At 43.5% G+C, this 21900-nt stretch overlaps 1 protein-coding gene across 1 annotated transcript; it reads left to right on the top strand.

The window, feature by feature from the left end:
- The first annotated feature begins 7850 nt into the window (after positions 1 to 7850).
- LOC138355330 (mucin-22-like) lies at positions 7851 to 21487 on the top strand. The gene is made up of 6 exons (XM_069310209.1): positions 7851 to 7902; positions 8111 to 9160; positions 9311 to 9496; positions 15103 to 16032; positions 17437 to 17729; positions 21341 to 21487. Exons 1-6 carry the CDS (start codon positions 7851 to 7853, stop codon positions 21485 to 21487), a joined length of 2658 nt encoding a protein of 885 aa, XP_069166310.1.
- Positions 21488 to 21900: the final 413 nt, after the last annotated feature.

Here is a 21900-nt window from a genome sequence, read left to right as displayed (position 1 = left end):
GTATGTCCTCCTGGGTCTTCTGGATTGTACATAGGGTATTCTCAAGTTTATTTTGCTTGCTTATTAGTTCTTGCATGAGTGGGTGATTTTTTATCATGTGGTTAATCATTGCTTCGATATCGGGCGGCATTGTTTTATCTGGACCCAGTGAGGTGTTGACTGGTGAGTGGGGAGGGGGAGTGGTAGGGTGGGGGGGAAGGGAGGGTCGCCTGAGAGGCGGAAGGGCTGGTTGACTGGGAGGCGTTAGGGGGTATGGGTGATGAGGCAGGAATGGTGTTGTTGGGTGGGGTAGGGTTGGGGTTAGTGAGGGAGATGAGGTTGGGGTTAGTGAGTGGGGTTGAGGTAAGTTGGTTTGTGAGAGAAATGGGGTCTGGTTGGGCCTGTGCGGGGTGGTGGTGGGTCACTCCACCACTACCCCAGGCTGGTGTCTGCCTACTGGAGGCTGGACCCTGGCTTGCTGTGGTACTGTTCACGGAGCCATTCCCGCCCCTGTTTACTGGTCCACCTGCTGTCTGCGTCTGCGTCGGCGTCCTTCTCAAGCCCTGCCAGTCAGGCCTCCTGCTGCAATATCTGTTCCAGGCATGGTGGGCCTGCTTGCAGTTGACACATTTAGGTATTACCCCGCCACCCCCACCCTGTTTAAGCTTGTCCAGACACTGCTTGGTGTCGTGAGAGCCACTGCAACACCCACACCTAATTGGGCGATCACATTGCCACGTTCTGTGATCCCACCGTTGACAGTTGCCACACAAGGACGGACTGCCAATATACCTCTCCACTTTGCACGCCCTCATGCCTGGCATTTTAATGACTTGGGGCAGCTCTCCCTTCCACATAGCAATTGCTTGATTTTTGGGCAGTCCCCCTGGTCCAGTGTTGCGCTCGACCCAAACAATCTCTGTATAGTCCTTGAGATATTTCACGTCAACATGAATGCTATAGTTCTTAATTATAATTTTAGTTTGTCTTGTCTGTGGGTTTGCTTCTAATAATTTGACATTCTTACCTAGATACTCGAGACTGGTCTCTGTGAAGTACTTCAGGGCACTGTAACCCTGCACCCGTGCACTAACATTGCCACCTACACACCTGCTCTCTATACAATACTTTCCTCTGTGGGCGCGGGCGGCCTCAATAATCCATCTAAACTTCTCTGATGCTGTCATTACCCCTGCAGGAAAGATTAGGGTGTGCCACTCACTGTCTTCGTCGTGTCGTCGTCGTCGTTGTTGTTGTTGTTGTTGTTGTTGTTGTTGTTGTTGTTTTTGCTGAGGTTGCTGTTGCTGCTCATCCTGTCGCCGTGACTATAGGTGTTGGTATAGGTGGGGTATAGGTGTTGTGTTAGTTGTCTCTTCAGAGGTTGCATGGCTTTTCACTTTCCTTCTTATGATGTCTTCGATGAAACCATTGGAAAAGCCGTTATTGACTAGGACCTGCCTTACCCTACAGAGTTCTTCGTCGACTTGCTTCCATTCTGAGCTGTGGCTGAGAGCACGGTCGACGTATGCGTTAACAACACTCCTCTTGTACCTGTCAGGGCAGTCGCTGTTGGCATTTAGGCACATTCCTATGTTTATTTCCTTAGTGTAGACTGCAGTGTGGAACTCAGCAGAACAGTGGAACATTCCGTATCGGAATGATAGCCGACAGAGTGTATCGTGATCCAGCCTGTACTCCTCTTGACATGCCAGAAAGTATTCTGAGGAAACTACTCCAAGCTTGTACTAAAGAGGCACCCTTCTTGAGCCCGGATGGGCACATGTATAAGCAAGTAGATGGGGTCGCCATGGGTTCTCCCCTAGGTGTCCTGTTTGCAAACTTCTACATGGGTACCATCGAGCAAAAAGTCTTAGTCGACATGAACTTGAAACCGGCCATATACTGCAGGTATGTTGACGACATTTTTACACAGGTACCTGATGTCAGACATCTGCAGAAGCTGAAGGAGGCATTTGAGCAGAGTTCCGTGCTGCGTTTCACTTACGAGACGGAAAAGGATGGGAAGCTGCCTTTTCTAGATGTAACAGTCATGGAAAAGGGTGGAGGTTTCCACACTGCAGTCTACACTAAGGAAACAAACATAGGAATGTGCCTAAATGCCAACAGCGACTGCCCTGACAGGTACAAGAGGAGTGTTGTTAACGCATACGTCGACCGTGCTCTCAGCCACAGCTCAGAATGGAAGCAAGTCGACGAAGAACTCTGTAGGGTAAGGCAGGTCCTAGTCAATAACGGCTTTTCCAATGGTTTCATCGAAGACATCATAAGAAGGAAAGTGAAAAGCCATGCAACCTCTGAAGAGACAACTAACACAACACCTATACCCCTATTAGACTATTTTACAGGAACTTCTTTTCCACAGCTCATAAAACGGAGGAAAGGGTCCTGAAAGATATTGTTAATAGAAACGTTATCCCTACAGACAAAAATCAGAGGATACAACTGACGATTTACTATAAAACCAGAAAAACGGCCAGCCTACTCATGAGAAACTCTCCAGACACAAAACAGAACGCTTTAAAAGAGACTAACGTCGTCTATGCCTTCAAATGCCCACTTGGGGACTGTAAGCTCCAAAAAACCCAGTATATAGGCAAGACAACAACATCTCTTTCTAGGCGTTTAACGATGCATAAGCAACAGGGCTCCATTAAGGAACATATAATCTCTTCCCATAACCAAACCATCGCCAGAGAAATCCTAGTAAACAACACAGAAATCATCGATAGATACAGCGATAGCAGGCGGCTTGACGTTTGCGAGGCACTACACATCAAGAAGTCAACACCAGCAATCAACAGCCAATTATTGCACAACTATATTCTACCCACCTCAAGACTCCGCTCCAATATAGAAGCATCAAGAAATATGGACCAATAGGCTTTCTACAAACACTTCTATTCAATACCCATTGTTTCTGTTCTGTCTTGTGTTGATACTTTTAATACCCTATTAATATCCCCTCTTGTTCTGTCTTGTGTTAATGCCACATCATCCCTCCCACCTCACTCAAATGTAGATATAAAATCAGAGATACGTAAGTTCTAATCAGTTGTGTATTTGTGAAGTCTTTGAAAATGTAATAAGTTTTACGAAACGCGCCCGTGTCGCGTCAGACTAGAAATAAAAATGAATTTTGGAGAAGTGATTTTTGATTTACCTCCAACAGTGAAGCGTAATGTACGAAAGATTGAGAAAATTCGTGTTAGAATTATTAATCTTACTTTTTCGGTCATATTTAATAATATATGTCTACAGGAAAGACTGCTACCAAAATATACTAATATATATATATATATATATATATATATATATATATATATATATATATATATATATATATATATATGTCGTACCTAATAGCCAGAACGCACTTCTCAGCCTACTATTCAAGGCTCGATTTGCCTAATAAGCCAAGTTTTCATGAATTAATGTTTTTTCGTCTACCTAACCTACCTAACCTAACCTAACCTAGCTTTTTTTGGCTACCTAACCTAACCTTACCTATAAATATAGGTTAGGTTAGGTTAGGTAGGGTTGGTTAGGTTCGGTCATATATCTACGTTAATTTTAACTCCAATAAAAAAAAATTGACCTCATACATAGAGAAAAGGGTTGCTTTATCATTTCATAAGAAAAAAATTATAGTAAATAATAATAATTCAGGAAAACTTGGCTTATTAGGCAAATCGGGCCTTGAATAGTAGGCTGAGAAGTGAGTTCTGGCTACTAGGTACGACATATATATATATATATATATATATATATATATATATATATATATATATATATATATATATAGTAGGCTGAGAAGTGCGTTCTGGCTACTAGGTACGACATATATATATATATATATATATATATATATATATATATATATATATATATATATATATATATATATATATATATATATATATATATATATAGACATATGTCGTACCTAGTAGCCAGAACGCACTTCTCAGCCTACTATGCAAGGCCCGATTTGCCTAATAAGCCAAGTTTTCCTGAATTAATATATTTTCTCTATTTTTTTTTTCATATGAAATGATAAAGCTACCCATTTCATTATGTATGAGGTCAATTTTTTTTTTATTGGAGTTAAAATTAACGTAGATATATGACCGAACCTAACCAACCCTACCTTACCTATCTTTATAGGTTAGGTTTGGTTAGGTAGCCCAAAAAGTTAGGTTAGGTAGGTTAGGTAGTCGAAAAACCAATAATTCATGAAAACTTGGCTTATTAGGCAAATCGGGCCTTGCATAGTAGGCTGAGAAGTGCGTTCTGGCTACTAGGTACGACATATATATATATATATATATATATATATATATATATATATATATATATATATATATATATATATATATATATATATATATATATATATATATGCGGAAAATCCACAGTTTTGTACATAGGTTTGCATACAAATATATATATATATATATATATATATATATATATATATATATATATATATATATATATATATATATATATATATATATATATATATTTATATGTCGTACCTAGTAGTCTGAACGCACGCACTTCTCAGCCTACTATGCAAGGCCCGATTTGCCTAATAAGCCAAGTTTTCATGAATTAATGTTTTTTCGGTACTACCTAACCTAACCTAACCTAACTTTTTCGGGTACCTAACCTAATGTAACCTATAAAGATAGGTTAGGTTAGGTTAGGTAGGGTTGGTTAGGTTCGGTCATATATCTACGTTAATTTTAACTCCAATAAAAAAAAATTTACCTCATACATAATGAAATGGGTAGCTTTATCATTTCACAAGAAAAAAATTAGAGAAAATATATTACTTCAGGAAAACTTGGCTTATTAGGCAAACCGGGCCTTGCATAGTAGGCTGAGAAGTGCGTTTTGGCTACTAGGTACTACACACACATATATATATATATATATATATATATATATATATATATATATATATATATATATATATATATATAACGCTGAACTGTAATGTCAATCCTGGACTTAAAAGCTTCTTTGAAGGTTGTAACAGAACCATTGAGCACCACACCAGAAACAAATACCTTTTGGATATTCCAAGAATACGACTTAATCAAACTAGAAATACTCTACAAATCAAGGGACCCAGTATGTGGAATGACGTTCCCAATCATGTTAATGACTGTACCTCTCCGAACCACTTTAATTTACGATAAAAACTTAGCACTACCTAATTAACTCCCTGTAACCTACCTTACCCCTAAAACGTAAACCCATGTCTGCTATTTTTACACAATGCTGTTTGTCGACCAAATTGTATTTTTGCTATTTTTCTGCCATGTTCCCCCATTTCTATTTTTATATGTTCTCAACACAATTTATACTTTAATGTCAATTAGTATTAAATTTTAGTCGTTAGTGTTTTTCCTGCCCGAAACGCTTTGCGTCATAGTGGCTCTAGGCACTGTATGTACCAGCTCTATCTATAAAAACCTGGTTGATACCTGGTTGATGGGGTTCTGGGAGTTGTTCTACTTCCCAAGCCCGGCCCGAGGCCAGGCTTGACTTGTGAGAGTTTGGTCCACTAGTCTGTTGCTTGGAGCGGCCCGCAGGCCCACATACCCACGACAGCCAGGTTGGTCCGGCACTGCTTAGAGGAATAAATCTAGTTTCCTCTTGAAGATGACCACGGTTTTTCCGGCAAGATTTCTTATGCTTGCTGGGAGGACGTTGAAAAACCGCGGACCTCTGATGTTTATACAGTATTCACTGATTGTGCCTATGGCACCTCTGCTCCACTGGTTCTATTCTGCATTTTCTTCCATATCGTTCACTCCAGTACGTTGTTATTTTACTGTGTAGATTTGGTACTTGGCCCTCCAGTATCTTCCAGGTGTATATTATTTGATATCTCTCTCGTCTTCTTTCTAGTGAGTACATTTGGAGGGCTTTGAGACGATCCCAATAATTTAGGTGCTTTATTGCGTCTATGCGTGCCGTATATGTTCTCTGTATTCCCTCTATTTCAGCAATGTCTCCTGCTCTGAAGGGGGAAGTGAGCAGTACTCAAGACGGGACAACACAAGTGACTTGAAGAGTACAAACATTGTGATGGGATCCCTGGATTTGAAAACCTCGTAATCCATCCTATCATTTTTTCTGGCTGTCGCAATATTTGCTTGGTTATGCTCCTTAAACGTTAGGTCGTCAGACATTATTATTCCCAAATCCTTTACATGCTGTTTTCCTACTATGGGTACATTTGATTGTGTTTTGTACTCTGTATTATGTTTAAGGTCCTCATTTTTACCGTACCTGAGTACCTGGAATTTATCACTGTTAAACATCATGTTATTTTCTGATGCCCAGTCGAAAACTTTATTAATATCAGCTTGAAGTTTTTCAATGTCTTCAGCCGAGGTAATTTTCATACTGATTTTTGTGTCATCTGCAAAGGATGATACGGAGCTGTGACTTGTATTTTTGTCTATATCTGATATGAGAATAAGGAAAGGCAGCGGTGCAAGGACTGTACCCTGAGGTACAGAGCTTTTAACTGCACTTGGACTAGATTTTATTTGGTTGACCGTTACTCGCTGAGTCCTGTTTGACAGAAAACGGAGTATCCAGCATCCTACTTTACCGGTTATTCCCATTGACTTCATTTTGTGTGCTATCACGCCATGGTCACATTTATCGAAAGCCTTTGCGAAGTCCGTGTATATCACATCAGCATTCTGTTTTTCTTTTAATGCCTCAGTGACTTTGCCGTAGTGCTCAAGTAGATGTGAGAGGCACGATCTTCCCGCTCGAAATCCATGTTGGCCTGGGTTGTGAAGGTCATTGGTCTCCATGAAATTGGTGACCTGACTCCTAATCACTCTCTCAAATACTTTTATGATGTGCGATGTTAGTGCAACTGGTCTATAATTCTTTGCCAATGCTTTGCTCCCTCCTTTGTGTAGAGGGGCTATGTCTGCTACTTTAAGTGCATCTGGTATCTTCCCCGTGTCCAAGCTCTTCCTCCACAGTATACTGAGTGCCTGTGCTACCGGCACTTTGCATTTCTTTATAAAGATTGAATTCCATGAGTCTGGACCTGGGGCCGAGTGCAGGGGCATGTTTTCAATTTCTCTTTCAAAATTTAGTGCGCTCGTGTTGATATCAGTAATATTTACAGAGGTCTGAATATCCCGCATAAAGAAATTGTCTGGATCTTCCACTTTCATGTTGTTTATTGGAGTCAAATTAGTCAATCAATCAATGTTTGTATCACACCTTGTATGTATGTACTTTACTTGAATAAACATTTGAATTTGAATGTAAAACTTCAATGTTCTGTACTCTCATAAACTCAATGTACCTTCTTGTATGTAAATAAATAAATAAATTAGTGTGACAGGTGTTAGTGTGGCATGTATGAGTGTGACAGGTGTTAGTGTTGCATGTATGAGTGTGACAAGTTTTAGTGAGGCATGTATGAGTGTGACAGGTGTTAGTGTATGAGTGTGACCTTATCTTGAGGTTACCTTGAGGTGCTTCCGGGGCTTAGCGTCCCCGCAGCCCGGTCGTCGACCAGGCCTCCTGGTTGCTGGACTGATCAACCAGGCTGTTGCTGGCGAAGACTGCTTTAGCGTCTTCCCTTGGAAAGTAAAGGTGCTAGCGTGGAATGTATGAGTGTGCCAGGTGTTAATGTGGAGTGTATGAGTGTGGCATGTATGAGTGTGGTAGGTGTTAGTGGGAAGCGTATGGGTGTGACAGGTGTTAGTGTGACAGGTGTTAGTGTGGCAAGTATGAGTGGGACAGGAGTTAGTGTGGAGTGTATGAATGTGAAACGTTTTAGTGTGTACTGTATGAGTATGACAGGTGTTAGTGTTGAGAGAATGAGTGTGACAGTTGTTAGTGTGGAAGGTATGAGTGTGACAGGTGTTGGTGTAAAACGTATGAGTGTGACAGGTGTTATTGTGAAGCTTATGAGTGACAGGTGTTAGTGAGGCAGGTGTTAGTGTGGAATGTATGAGTATGGCAGGTGTTAGTGAGTAATGTATGAGTGAGACAGGTGTTAGTGTGGAGTGTATAAGTGTGACAGATGTTAGTGTGAAATGTATGAGTGTGACAGGTGTTAGTGTGAAGTTTATGAGTGTGACAGGTGTTAGTGAGGCAGGTGTTAGTGTGGAGCGTATGAGTGTGACAGGTGTTAGTGTTGAGAGAATGAGTGTGACAGGTATTAGTGTGGCACGTATGAGTATGGCAGGTGCTAGTGTGAAGTTTATGAGTGTGACAGGTGTTAGTGTGAAGTTTATGAGTGTGACAGGTGTTAGTGAGGCAGGTGTTAGTGTGGAGTGTATGAGCGTGACAAGTGCTAGTGTAGAGTGTATGAGTGTGACAGGAATTAGTGTAGCATTTATGATTGTGACAGGTGTTAGTGTGGCATGTGTGAGTATGTCAGGTGCTAGTGTGAAGTGTATGAGTGTGACAGGTGTAAGTGTGGAGTGTATGAGTGTGACAAGAATTAGTTTGGAGAGTATGAGTGTGACAGGTGTTAGTGTGGAGTGTATGAGTGAGACTGGTGCTAGTGTGGAGTGTATGAGTGTGACAGGTGCTAGTGTGGCATGTATGAGTGTGACAGGTGTTAGTGTTGCATCTATGTGTGAGACAGGTGCTAGTGTGGAGTGTAGGAGTGTGACAGGTGTAAGTGTGGCATGCATGAGTGTGACAAGTGTTAGTGTGGCATGTATGAGTGTGACAGGTGTTAGTGTGAAGAGTATGAGTGTGACAAGTGTTAGTGTAGCATCTATGAGTGTGACGGGTGTTAGTATGGGATGTATGAGTGTGACATGTGTTAATGTGGAGAGTATGAGTGGGACACGTGTTAGGGTGAAATGTATGAGTGTGACAGGTGTTAGTGTGGGGTGTATGAGTGTGACAGGTGTTAGTGTGGAGAGTACGAGTGTGACAGGTGTTAGTGTGGAGTGTATGGTTGTGACAGGTGTTAGTGTGGAGTGTATGAGTGTGACAGGTGTTAGTGTGACATATATGAGTGTGAAAGGTGCTAGTGTGGAGCGTATGAGTGTGACAGGTGTTAGTGTGGAGTGTATGAGTGTGACAGGTGTTAGTGTGGCATGTATGAGTATGACAGATGCTAGTGTAGAGCGTATGAGTGCGACAGGTATTAGTGTAGAGTGTATGATTGTGACAGGTGTTAGTGTGGCATGTGTGAGTATGTCAGGTGCTAGTGTGGAGTGTATGAGTGTGACAGGTGTAAGTGTGGAGTGAATGAGTGAGACTAGTTCTAGTGTGGAGTGTATGAATGTGACAGGTGCTAGTGTGGCATGTATGAGTGTGACAGGTGTTAGTGTAGCATCTATGAGTGTGACAGGTGTTAGTGTGGGATGTATGAGTGTGACAGGTGTTAATGTGGAGAGTATGAGTGTGACACGTGTTAGTTTGAAATGTATGAGTGAGACAGGTGTTAGTGCGGAGTGTATGAGTGTGACAGATGCTAGTGAGTAACGTATGAGTGAGACAGGTGTTAGTGTGGAGCGTATGAGTGTGACAGGTGTTAGTGTGGCATGTATGAGTGAGACAGGTGTTAGTGTGGAGTGAATGAGTGTGACAGGTGTTAGTGTTGCATCTATGTGTGAGACAGGTGCTAGTGTGGAGTGTATGAGTGTGACAGGTGTTAGTGTGAAGAGTACGAGTGTGACAGGTGTTAGTGTGGAGTGTATGGTTGTGACAGGTGTTAGTGTGGCATGTATGAGTGTAACAGGTGTTAGTGTGGAGTGAATGAGTGTGACAGGTGTTAGTGTGACATGTATGAGTGTGATAGGTGCTAGTGTGGAGCGTATGAGTGTGACAGGTTTTAGTGTGGAGTGTATGGTTGTGACAGGTGTTTGTGTGGAGTGTATGAGTGTGACAGGTGTTAGTGTGGCATGTATGAGTATGATAGATGCTAGTGTAGAGTGTATTAGTGTGACAGGTGTTAGTGTGGGATGTATGAGTGTGACAGGTGTTAATGTGGAGAGTATGAGTGTGACACGTGTTAGTTTGAAATGTATGAGTGTGACAGGTATTAGTGTGGAGTGTATGAGGTTGACAGGTATTAGCGTGGAGTGTATGAGTGTAACAGTTGCTAGTGTGGAGTGTATGAGCGTGACAGGTGCTAGTGTATGAGTGTGACACTAATTAGTGTGGCATGTATGATTGTGACAGGTGTTAGTGTGGGATGTGTGAGTATGTCAGGTGCTAGTGTGGAGTGTATGAGTGTGACAGGTGTTGGTATAGAGTGTATGAGTGTGAAAAGAATTAGTGTGGAGAGTATAAGTGTGACAGGTGTTAGTGTGGAGTGAATGAGTGAGACTGGTGCTAGTGTGGAGTGTATGAGTGTGACAGGTGCTAATGTGGCATGTATGAGTGTGACAGGTGTTAGTGTAGCATCTATGAGTGTGACAGGTGTTAGTGTGGGATGTATGAGTGTGACAGGTGTTTAATGTGGAGAGTATGAGTGTGACACGTGTTAGTGTGAAATGTATGAGTGAGACAGGTGTTAGTGTGGCATGTATGAGTGTGACAGGTGTTAGTGTGGAGTGAATGAGTGTGACAGGTGTTAGTGTGGCATGTATGAATGTGACAGGTGTTAGTGTTGCGTGTATGTGTGTGACACGTGTTAGTGTGACATGTATGAGTGTGACAGGTGCTAGTGTGGAGTGTATGAGTTTGACAGATGTTAGTGTGGAGTGTATGGGTGTGACAGGTGTTTGTACTCACCTAATTGTACTCACCTAAATGTGCTTGCGGGGGTTGAGCTTTGGCTCTTTGGTCCCGCCTCTCAACTGTCAGTCAACTGGTGTACAGGTTCCTGAGCCTACTGGGCTCTATCATATCTACATTTGAAACTGTGTATGGAGTCAGCCTCCACCACATCACTTCCTAATGCATTCCATTTATTAACTACTCTGACACTGAAAAAATTCTTTCTAACGTCTCTGTGGCTCATCTGGGTACTAAGTTTCCACCTGTGTCCCCTTGTTCGTGTCCCCACCCGTGCTGAAGAGTTTGTCTTTGTCCACCCTGTCAATTCCCCTGAGAATTTTGTAGGTGGTTATCATGTCTCCCCTTACTCTTCTGTTTTCCAGGGATGTGAGGTTCAGCTCCTTTAGCCTTTCCTCGTAGCTCAATCCTCTCAGTTCCGGGACGAGCCTGGTGGCATACCGCTGGATCTTCTCTAACTTTGTCTTGTGTTTAACTAGGTATGGACTCCAGGCTGGAGCTGAATACTCCAGGATTGGTCTTACATAAGTGGTATACAGGGTTCTAAAAGATTCCTTACACAAGTTTCTGAAGGCAGTTCTTATGTTGGCCAGTCTAGCATATGCCGCTGATGATATTCTTTTGATGTGGGCCTCTGGGGACAGGTTCGGTGTGATATCAACCCCCAGATCCTTCTCTCTATTTGACTCTTGCAGGATTCCCCTCCCATATGATACCGTGTGTTCAGCCTCCTTCTCCCTTCGCCTAATTTCATCACCTTACACTTTCCCGAGTTGAACTTTAGCAGCCATTTTCTAGACCATTCCTCCAGTTTATCCAGGTCATCCTGTAGTCTCTGCCTATCTTCATCCGTCTTGATTCTTCTCATAATTTTTGCATCATCAGCAAACATCGAGAGGAATGAGTCTATACCCTCTGGAAGATCGTTCACATATATTAGAAACAGGATGGGTCCAAGTACTGAGCCCTGTGGGACTCCGCTGGTGACATCTCACCACTCTGATGTCTCCCCCCTCACCGTTACTCGCTGTTTCCTGTTGCTTAAGTACTCCCTTATCCATTGGAGCACCTTCCCTTTTACTCCTGCCTGTTGCTCCAACTTTTTTAACAGCCTTTTATGGGGTACTGTGTCAAAGGCTTTTTGGCAATCCAGGAAAATGCAGTCGGCCAACCCTTCTCTTTCCTGCCTAATTTTCGTTGCCTGGTCATAAAATTCTATTAAACCTGTGAGGCACGATTTTCCATCTCTGAACCCATGTTGGTGGTGCGTTACAAAGTTATTTCCCTCCAGATGCTCTACGAGCCTTTTCCTCACGATCTTCTCCAGCACCTTGCATGGTTAGTCTACAAGTTGGTATACAAGTTAAGGAAATTGGCCTGTAATTCAGTGCCTCTTGCCTGTCACCCTTTTTGTATATAGGCACCACGTTAGCTGTCTTCCAACTTTCTGGTAAGTCTCCTGTTTCCAGTGACCTGTTATACACCATAGAGAGTGGCACACTTAGTGCTTCTGCACCTTCCTTTAGTATCCATGGGGAGATTCTATCAGGCCCAACAGCCTTTGTCACATCCAGCTCCAGCAGACACCTTTTGACCTCATCACTGGTGAGGTCAAATTCCTCCAAGGTTGCTTGGTTTGCCGCCTCCTCATTTAGCGCAGGAGCTTCTCCTTGTTCTATTGTAAAGACCTCCTGGAATCTCTTGTTGAGTTCTTCACACACCTCCTTGTCATTCTCTGTGTATCTGTTCTCCCTTTTCCGCAGCTTCATCACTTGTTCCTTCACTGCTGTTTTCCTCCTGATATGGCTGTGGAGCAGCTTTGGTTGGGTCTTGGCTTTACTCGCGATGTCATTTTCAAACTGTCTCTCTACTTCCCTCCTAACTCTGATGTACTCATTTCTGGCCCTCTGGTATCTCTCCCTGCTCTCTGGTGTTCTGTTATTTCTGGAGTTTCTCCATGTTCTTTTACTCAGTTGTTTCGCTACCTTACATTCCTGAACCATGGGGTTTTCTGTTGTTTTTCGTTTTTCTCCTTTTGGACGGGGATAAACCTGTCTGCAGCTTCCTGGCACTTTTGGGTGACAAAATCCATCATGACCTGCACATTCTTGTCTCTAAGTTCTGTTTCCCATGGTATTCCCCTGAGGAAGTTCCTCATCTCGTCATATTTTTCTCTTCGGTAATTCAGTCTTTTCCCCTCCACTCCCATCCTTGGATAGGTTATCCCTACCTCCACCAAGTACTCAAAGGTCAGCACACTGTGGTCACTCATTCCTATGGGGGATTCAACTTTGACTTCCCTTATTTCTGACTCATTCAGGGTGAATATCAAGTCGAGTTTAGCTGGTTCATCATTGCCTCTCATTCTTGTGGGTTCCTTGACATGCTGGCTCAGAAAATTCCTTGTTGCCACTTCCAAGAGTTTAGCTCGCCACGTATCTGCACCACCATGTGGGTCCCCATTCTCCCAGTCTATTTTTCCATGGTTGAAATCACCCATGATTAAGAGTCTTGAGCCATTCCTGCAGGCAACTGAAGCTGCTCTCTCTATTATATTAATGGTTGCCATGTTGTTCCTATCAATTTCCTGTCTAGGTCTTCTGTCATTTAGGGGAGGGTTGTAAATGACTGCCACCATTATCTTAGGTCCACCCATTGTTATAGTTCCTGTTATGTAATCTCTGAATCCGTCACAGCCCGGAATTTCCATCTCATCAAAACTCCAGTCCTTCCTTATCAGCAGAGCCACTCCTCCACCTCCTCTCCCTTCCCTCTCTTTCCTTACAATATAGTAGTCCTTTGGAAACACAGCATCTGTTATGACTCCTGACAATTTTGTTAACGTTAGTCCTATTACATCAGCGTTTTCTTCTTGTACCCTTTCTGCCAGTTCACTTGCTTTATTGGTAATCCCATCAATGTTTGAGTACATTACCTTGAAGCTCACTTTCTTATATCCAATTTCACCCACACTCCCTACAAGTGTAAAAGGTTGTTCTATGGTCATTGCTACTTGGGTAGGCTCCTCCTCCTGTGAGGTAGTTGCCAGGGGTTCAGGGGGAGGTGGAGTAGGGGGTGGAGGGCTTAGGTCTTCCTCAGGCCTGCTTGGGGCAGGAAGAAGTCCTGGGGGTGAGGGAGCAGGGATTGTTTGGGGAGAGGGCACGCCCTCCTGCGGTGTAGTTGACAGGGGTTTGGAGGGAGGTGGAGTGGGAGATAGAGGGCTTTGGTCTTGCTCAAGCCTGCTTGGGACAGGGAGAAGACCAGTGGAGTGTGGAGTGTATGAGTGTGACAGGTGTTAGTGTGGCACGTATGAGTGTGACAGGTGTTAATGTGGAGTGTATGAGTGTGACAGGTGTTAGTGTGGCATGTATGAGTGTGATAGGTGTTAGTGTGACAGGTGTTAGTGTGGAGTGTATGTGTGTGACAGGTGTTAGTGTGCACTGTATGAATGTGACAGGTATTAGTATGGAGAGTATGAGTGTGACAGGTGTTAGTGTGGCATATATGAGTGTAACAGGTGTTAGTGCGGAGTGTATGAGTGTGACAGGTGCTAGTGTGACAGTGTTAGTTTGAAGTTTATGAGTGTGACAGGTGTTAGTGAGGCTGGTGTAAGTGTGGAGTATATGAGTGTGGCAGGTAATAATGTGAAGTTTATGAGTGTGACAGGTGTATGTGAGGTAGATGTTAGTGTGGAGTGTATGAGTGGAGCAGGTGTTAGTGAGGCATGTATAAGTGTGACAGGTGTTAATGTGGAGTGAATGAGTTTGACAGGAGTTAGTGTGACATGTATGAGTGTGACAGGTGTTAGTGTGGCATGTATGAGTGTGACAGGTACTAGTGTGGAGAGTAAGAGTGTGACAGGTGTTAGTGTGGCATGTATGAGTGTGACAGGTGTTAGTGTGGGATGTATGAGTGTGACAGGTGTTAATGTGGAGAGTATGAGTGTGACACGTGTTAGTGTGAAATGTATGAGTGTGACAGGTGTTAGTGTGGCATGTATAAGTGTGACAGGTGTTAGTGTGGCATGTATGAATGTGACAGGTGTTAGTGTGACATGTATGAGTGTGACAGGTGCTAGTGTGGAGTGAATGAGTGTGACAGGTGCTACTTGTGTGGAGTGTATGAGTGTGAAAGTGATTTTGTGAAGTTTAAGAGTGACAGGTGTTAGTGAGGCATGTGTTAGTGTGGAGTATATGAGTGTGGCAGGTAATAATGTGAAGTTTATTAGTGTGACAGGTGTTAGTGAGGCAGGTGTTAGTGAGTAATGTATGAGTGAGACAGGTGTTAGTGTGAAGTTTATGAGTGTGACAGGTGTTAGTGTGAAATGTATGAGTGTGACAGGTGTTAGTGTGAAGTTTATGAGTGTGACAGGTGTTAGTGAGGCAGGTGTTAGTGTGGATCGTACGAGTGTGACAGGTGTTAGTGTTGCATCTATGTGTGGGACAGGTGATAGTGTGGAGAGTATGAGTGTTACAGGTGTTAATGTGGAGTGTATGAGTGTGACAAGTGTTAGTGTGGCATGTATGAGTGTGACAGGTGTTAGTGTGGAGTGTATGTGTGTGACAGATGTTAGCGTGGAGTGTATGAATGTGACAGGTGTTAGTGTGGAGAGTATGAGTGTGACAAGTGTTAGTGTGTCATGTATGAGTGTGACAGGTGTTAGTGTGGAGTGTTTGAGTGTGACAGGTGCTAGTGTGGAGTGTATGAGTGTGACAGGTGTTAGTGTGAAGTTTATGAGTGTGACAGGTGTTTGTGAGGCAGGTGTAAGTGTGGAGTATAAGAGTGTGGCAGGTAATAATGTGAAGTTTATGAGTGTGACAGGTGTTAGTGTGGAGTGTATGAGTGTGACAGGTGTTAGTGTGGAGTTTATGAGTGTGACAGGTGTTAGTGTGGCATGTATGAGTGTGACAGATGTTAGTGTGGAGTGTCTGAGTGTGACAGGTGTTAGTGTGGCATGTATGATTGTGACAGGTGATAGTGTGGAGTGTATGAGTGTGACTGGTGTTAGTGTGGCATGTATGAGTGCAATAGAAGTTAGTGTGGAGTGTATGAGTGTGACAGGTGTTAGTGTGGAGTGTATGAGTGTGACAAGTGTTAGTGTGGCCTGTATGAGTGTGACAGGTGTTAATGTGGAGTGTATGACTGTGACAGGTGTTAGTGTTGAGTGTATGAGTGTGACAAATGTTAGTGTGACAGGTGTTAGTAAGGCAGGTGTTAATGTGGAATGTATAAGTGTGACTGATGTTAGTGTGGAGTGTACGAGTGACACGTGTAAGTGAGGCAGGTGTTAGTGTGGAGTGTATGAGTGTGACAGGTGTTAGTGTGGAGTGTATGAGTGTGACAAGTGTTAGTGTGGAACAATTATCTAATATCAGAGCTTTGTATTAAAATAAATACATTTGAACTAATGAGTCGAGCTAACAGATCTCACATTTAGACGGTAAGAACAGAAAAAGTTGTTTCCTCTAATGACCCAACTATGTAATTACTGGAGATAAATGGGACTAACGACTCGCCTCCTCCAATTTGCAATATTATCATTTTGCCTCTGACGCGGCTTCTGAGATATTCCTCTACTTTGCTTAAGTGGTCGAGAAGTTATGTATTCTCTCTGTAGTCATCATATTCCCACCCAGATGTTTGTTTGGACAGCATTGACCACCATTGATTATCAGTATCCAACATTGACCCTCAGAAACTAACATTGACTGTCACTTATAAATCAACCAATATTGGCCAACAATGACCAGCAATAACCAACAATAATCAGCATTAACCAACAATGGCCAGTATAAACCGACACTGGAAAGTATTTAACAATCATTGACCTACATTACCCAAAACTGGCCAGCATTAACCATCATTGGCCTTCATTAACGAACATTAAACAACGTTGCCTGACATTAACCAATATTGACTAACAATGACACCCTAAGGAATCATTAATATTAATCTTAGCCTACTTATTTTTAATGTAATACTTTTTTACTACAATTGCCCTGCAGCCGAGGCTGGGACTTCTCTCCCGGTGCTAGGGCCCCTGAAGACGAGGCTGGGACTTCTCTCCCGGTGCTCACTCCCTAAATTTATCGTCTATAATTCTGGGGAAGAGGCAGGAAAGGGCGCCGCCTCTACCTCTGATTACCCAGCCTTTTTACGGCTGCTTTTTTCTTGGGTCACATTAGCATAGTGCCAAATTAGCATTTGGTGCTGGTGCATTAAGGTGCAGCTTAGAGAGAGGAGGAGGAGAGCAGGTGGAGATGGCGAGAGAGAAGAGGGTGAGACAGGAGGAGAGGGCGAGAGAAGAGGAGAAGACGAGAGAGGAAGAGAGGGCGAGAAAGGAGGAGAGGACGAGACCGGAGAGGGCAAGAGAGGAGGAGAGGGCGATAGACGAGGAGAGGGCGAGAGAGCAGGAGAGGGCGTGAGAGGGACAAGAAACGCGGGAGTGGCAGCAGCGAGGGAAAATTGAGAGGGAGTCTGGCGTAAGAATTGGTTGGGACAACGAGCGAGGAGGAGCCGGACCGACCATGAGTTTACCAAGTTACAGCATTGGCCGCCTCTCTCCGCCCTCCACCTCCTTCTCTACTTAAGCTTTGCAGTACTGGAACACCTCGTCCTCCTTCTCTACTCAAGCTTTACATTACTGGAACACCTCGTCCTCCTTCTCTACTCAAGCTTTACATTACTGGAACACCTCGTCCTCCTTCTCTACTCAAGCTTTACATTACTGGAACACCTCGTCCTCCTTCTCTACTCAAGCTTTACATTACTGGAACACCTCGTCCTCCTTCTCTACTCAAGCTTTACATTACTGGAACAACTCGTCCTCCTTCTCTACTCAAGCTGTGCACTACTGGAACACCTCGTCCTCCTTCTCTACTCAAGCTGTGCACTACTGGAACACCTCGTCTTCTATTACGAACCCAAGTTCATCATCAGAGCACGGAGCAGTGACGTCAGCGCCATCTGTGAGTCCGCTCCCGAAACCCCCACAACATGGACAACGCCATCTAGTGATGACGGGAATATACCGGCAAGAGGCGCTAGATTCCTGTCCTAGTCGGCTCGAGAGTTAACCGGTGCTGACCTCTGGTGAGGTGGCGCTTAGAAAAGCAGCGCCATCTATGGAGCAAAAAGGTGTACGTTTGTGGCTAAGCCAGTAAGTGATGTTTCCTAGTGGTCCCATGTAGTGTCCCAGAGTACTGATGACGTGTCTGTGTTCACAGAGTCAACGTAGGGCTGCTGTGATGCAAGGAGAGTCAGTTTACCCAAGGCAGCCTAGGTCTCTACACTAGCCTGCTTTACAGAAGTAGTGAGCCGCCGCCGGCCGAGAACTGTAGTGTTCAACTGTCTGCCGGAGGAGTGGCAGTGACGGGATTCGCCGTACCCGGGGCTGGCTGGTGGAAGAGACAGCCGACTGTGGTGTCGAAAGAGGAGAGTAACCAGCGAGTTACATGAAGCTCCTGTCTAGGGCTCGCAACCCTAGTATTCGCTCGTGAAGTGGCCTAACAGCGTGAGGCTGATTGGTACCTGCCAGCAACAGGCTGGACTGTGGTTGTGGGCCTTCATGACAAGGCACCTAGTAAAATTGTGATTTGGCTGGCCCGTGCCCAGGGTAGACTCATCGTTGTTTCCTGGTACCTGCTGAGGGTAGTGCCACGGATAAGGAAACCCGGTAAAAGACTGCACAGAGTGAGCTTCGCCGAGTGTTCAGTGTCTTCAGAGAGAGATGATGTACATAGTGTAGTAATATTTTCCGTTGGAGAGTTTTTATATATATATATGGTGATGGGGCAACTAATTATATATGGTTAAAGTGACGAACTTGTGTATTTAATGTACCTCCCCATTTTATTTTACTTGCATTACTGAGCTCGCCTCTTAAAAGCTTCTACTAACTTGGAGCCGGATATATGAACTTTCGTACCACCTGAAAAGAACCCGGTTGCGTCCCATTGTGGCCGTAACATCCTCCTTTTCTACTCAAGCTGTGCACTACTGGAACACCTCGTCCTCAAACTGTGCACTACTGGAACACCTCGTCCTTCTCTATTCAAGCTTTACACAACTGGAACACCTCGTCCTCCGTCTCTACTCAAGCTGTGCACTACTGGAACACCTCGTTCTCTAGTCAAACACCTCTAGTCAAGCTTTGCAATACTGGAAAAATATTAAAGCTCTATTTAATTATGTTGCATTACGTACATATATAAAATAAATATAAAAATATTTATTTTATATATAAATATATATATATATATATATATATATATATATATATATATATATATATAAAATAAATACAATATATATATCAGAGTATCTCTCTGTACAAGGTTGGAAGACAGAATCTTGGAACTAGCCTTACCAACTTTTTAAAGATTACTGCTGGGTACGTGCCCAACAGTTGAGCATTGGGATTAACACATATAACAACCGCAATGCACCAAATGATCCACGATCGCGTCAAATAAACTTTTATGACGTGTGTGTGGGTCACCAATTATTCTGAGCTTCAGTAGTAGTCAGGGAAAGTCGAAAATTCCGACTGGCAAGCGGTTAGTTACTTTTGGAATCTTTCCTTGTTAAGACTACTCATAGCCCAGTCGATATGCTATCCGAAAAGGTAACGATGGTGAGCGTGGCTATTACTAGATAACGATGGTGAGCGTAGCTATTACTAGGTAACGATGGTGAGTATGGCATTTAGTAGGTAACGATTATGAGTGTGGCCATTAGTAGATAACGATGGTGAGTGTGGCCAGGAGGAGGAAACAATGGCGAGTGTGGCCAGGAGGAGGTAACGATGGTGAGTGTGGCCAGGAGGAGATAACGATGGTGAGTGTGGCCAGGAGGAGGTAACGATGGTGAGTGTGGCCAGGAGGAGGTAACGATGGTGAGTGTGGCCAGGAGGAGGTAACGATGGTGAGTGTGGCCAGGAGGAGGTAACGATGGTGAGTGTGGCCAGGAGGAGGTAACGATGGTGAGTGTGGCCAGGAGGAGGTAACGATGGTGAGTGTGGCCAGGAGGAGATAACGATGGTGAGTGTGGCCAGGAGGAGATAACGATGGTGAGTGTGGCCAGGAGGAGGTAACGATGGTGAGTGTGGCCAGGAGGAGGTAACGATGGTGAGTGTGGCCAGGAGGAGGTAACGATGGTGAGTGTGGCCAGGAGGAGGTAACGATGGTGAGTGTGGCCAGGAGGAGGTAACGATGGTGAGTGTGGCCAGGAGGAGGTAACGATGGTGAGTGTGGCCAGGAGGAGGTAACGATGGTGAGTGTGGCCAGGAGGAGGTAACGATGGTGAGTGTGGCCAGTAGGAGGTAACGATGGTGACTGGCCAGGAGATAACGATGGTGAGTGTGGCTGTTACGACCCTGGGTTCCTTAGTGGAAACCAGAGGTCAAAAATTAGCTAAATAAACTGCCTTATAGTAGGTAAACGCATCACGAGATGCATTTGTTTGTATCTTCCCTGCCAGACGTAAGACTATTCTTGTTTCTCAAAGAGCATTTAAAGACTGAGCTTGGGGTTGATTATTAAATAATAACATAGGCACCAACTATGTTTACTAATACTTTCTAATCATTTGTAAAGTAAATCTGAGTAAACTTGGGATACGATTGCTGTACGATTAGTTGAGCAGTCTACTGGCAGCCCTGAGCTGGTCGCTGGAATGCTCTTCTCTGCTGGCTGTTGTGGTGAAAGGAACCTTCTCTCCTCCTCTCGTTTCTTTATTTCTGTGGGCTTATACCCCAGGTAAGTATACTGTGTAACGTTCTCATTGTCTGGCATAGGCGTGTTCTAATGTGTAAAGTATTATACTTTGTATGAATTATGTGTTCCTAGTGTTTGTATTACTAGTTATTCTAAAAGGGGTCCCAGTGGAACCACGTGGTCTCCCTACCCTAAGCTGACTCAAGCTTCTAGCTCTTCACTAGTAGTACTTTACCATAGCATTGTTCTGAGTGTAAACCTTGTATCCTGCTTAAGTGGACCAAGGCTTTTAACGTAAGATAGTGTGGTAAAGTAATAATTATTGTTATTGGTGTGAATGTATATGGGGGGGGGGGGTTGTTAAGGGGTTAATAAATAAGTAAGTTAGTAAAGGAGTATCCATTTTTTCTGTGTAAGAGATCCATGATCAACCTCTAGGCTGACTATTGCTGTAATAAGTCGCTACAAGTTTATTTCTATATATTTCTATATAGTGGGGGCCGGGCCTTTGAGATCTCCCATATTTGATAACCCTTAATGCAAACTACTGCCCCTACATCCATTTAATATTAGATCCCCCATAGCAAGCCCACGATTTCTATAACAAGTGGTTGGCCTGACCGGGAGGAACTTTTCAATTGTAAACAAAAAAAAATTAGATTCTTGAGTGACAAAACTAAAAATTCTTGTTTCCGCAGAACAGTTGTGTGTTAGCCTAGGGCCCAGCTCATCTAGCAAAGGATTGCACTGACTGGACACCCAGCTGGATCCCTTCACGATTGAGGTTAGTGTGGCCTTGTGTTAGGGGCCGTGCAAATTTTTTATTTTTCCAATTTTAATTTTTTAATTTTTTCCTTTGCTAGGAGCTAAAGTTATTAATGATGGCATCTAAAATGCAGGAACTGGCAAAGAATCCTTCAGTGGTAGAGATTAAGAAGCTCACCAAAGCAAATTTAGTATTGTTAGGCAAGGAATTTGGTCTCGAGTTAAACGACACTGATAAAAAGTAGACATTGGTGAATGAAATTTTACGGCATTGTATAGACCAAGAACTAGTGCCAAGTGATACAATTTTATATGAGCCCAGTTCAGGGGAAAGTGTAGCTAGTAGAAATATAGTTAGAATTAACACTAGCCAAGTTAAGACTGGCAGAGCAAGAGGCCAGAGTAGCAGAACAAAATGCTAAAGTGGAAGAGCAAAGGCTCAAAAATGAGGCGGCAAGAATAGTACCACCACCTACTGGGGACTCAAACTCCAGACATTCTGATAAAAAACATAACTTGCCTGAATTTTCAGAGTCAGACCCTGAAAGATTTTTCAACCATTTTCAGAGACTAGCCATGTCCATGAACTGGCCAAGGGAAGAGTGGGTGAAAATCTTGCAGGGGCGGCTTAGGGGTAAAGCACAAGATATTTTTATAA

Source organism: Procambarus clarkii, chromosome 67 (assembly GCF_040958095.1).
Source record: "Procambarus clarkii isolate CNS0578487 chromosome 67, FALCON_Pclarkii_2.0, whole genome shotgun sequence".
Classification (NCBI taxonomy): Eukaryota; Metazoa; Arthropoda; class Malacostraca; order Decapoda; family Cambaridae; genus Procambarus; species Procambarus clarkii.
Note: the sequence above shows the minus strand (reverse complement) of the source record. Positions and strands in the feature narration are given on the sequence as shown.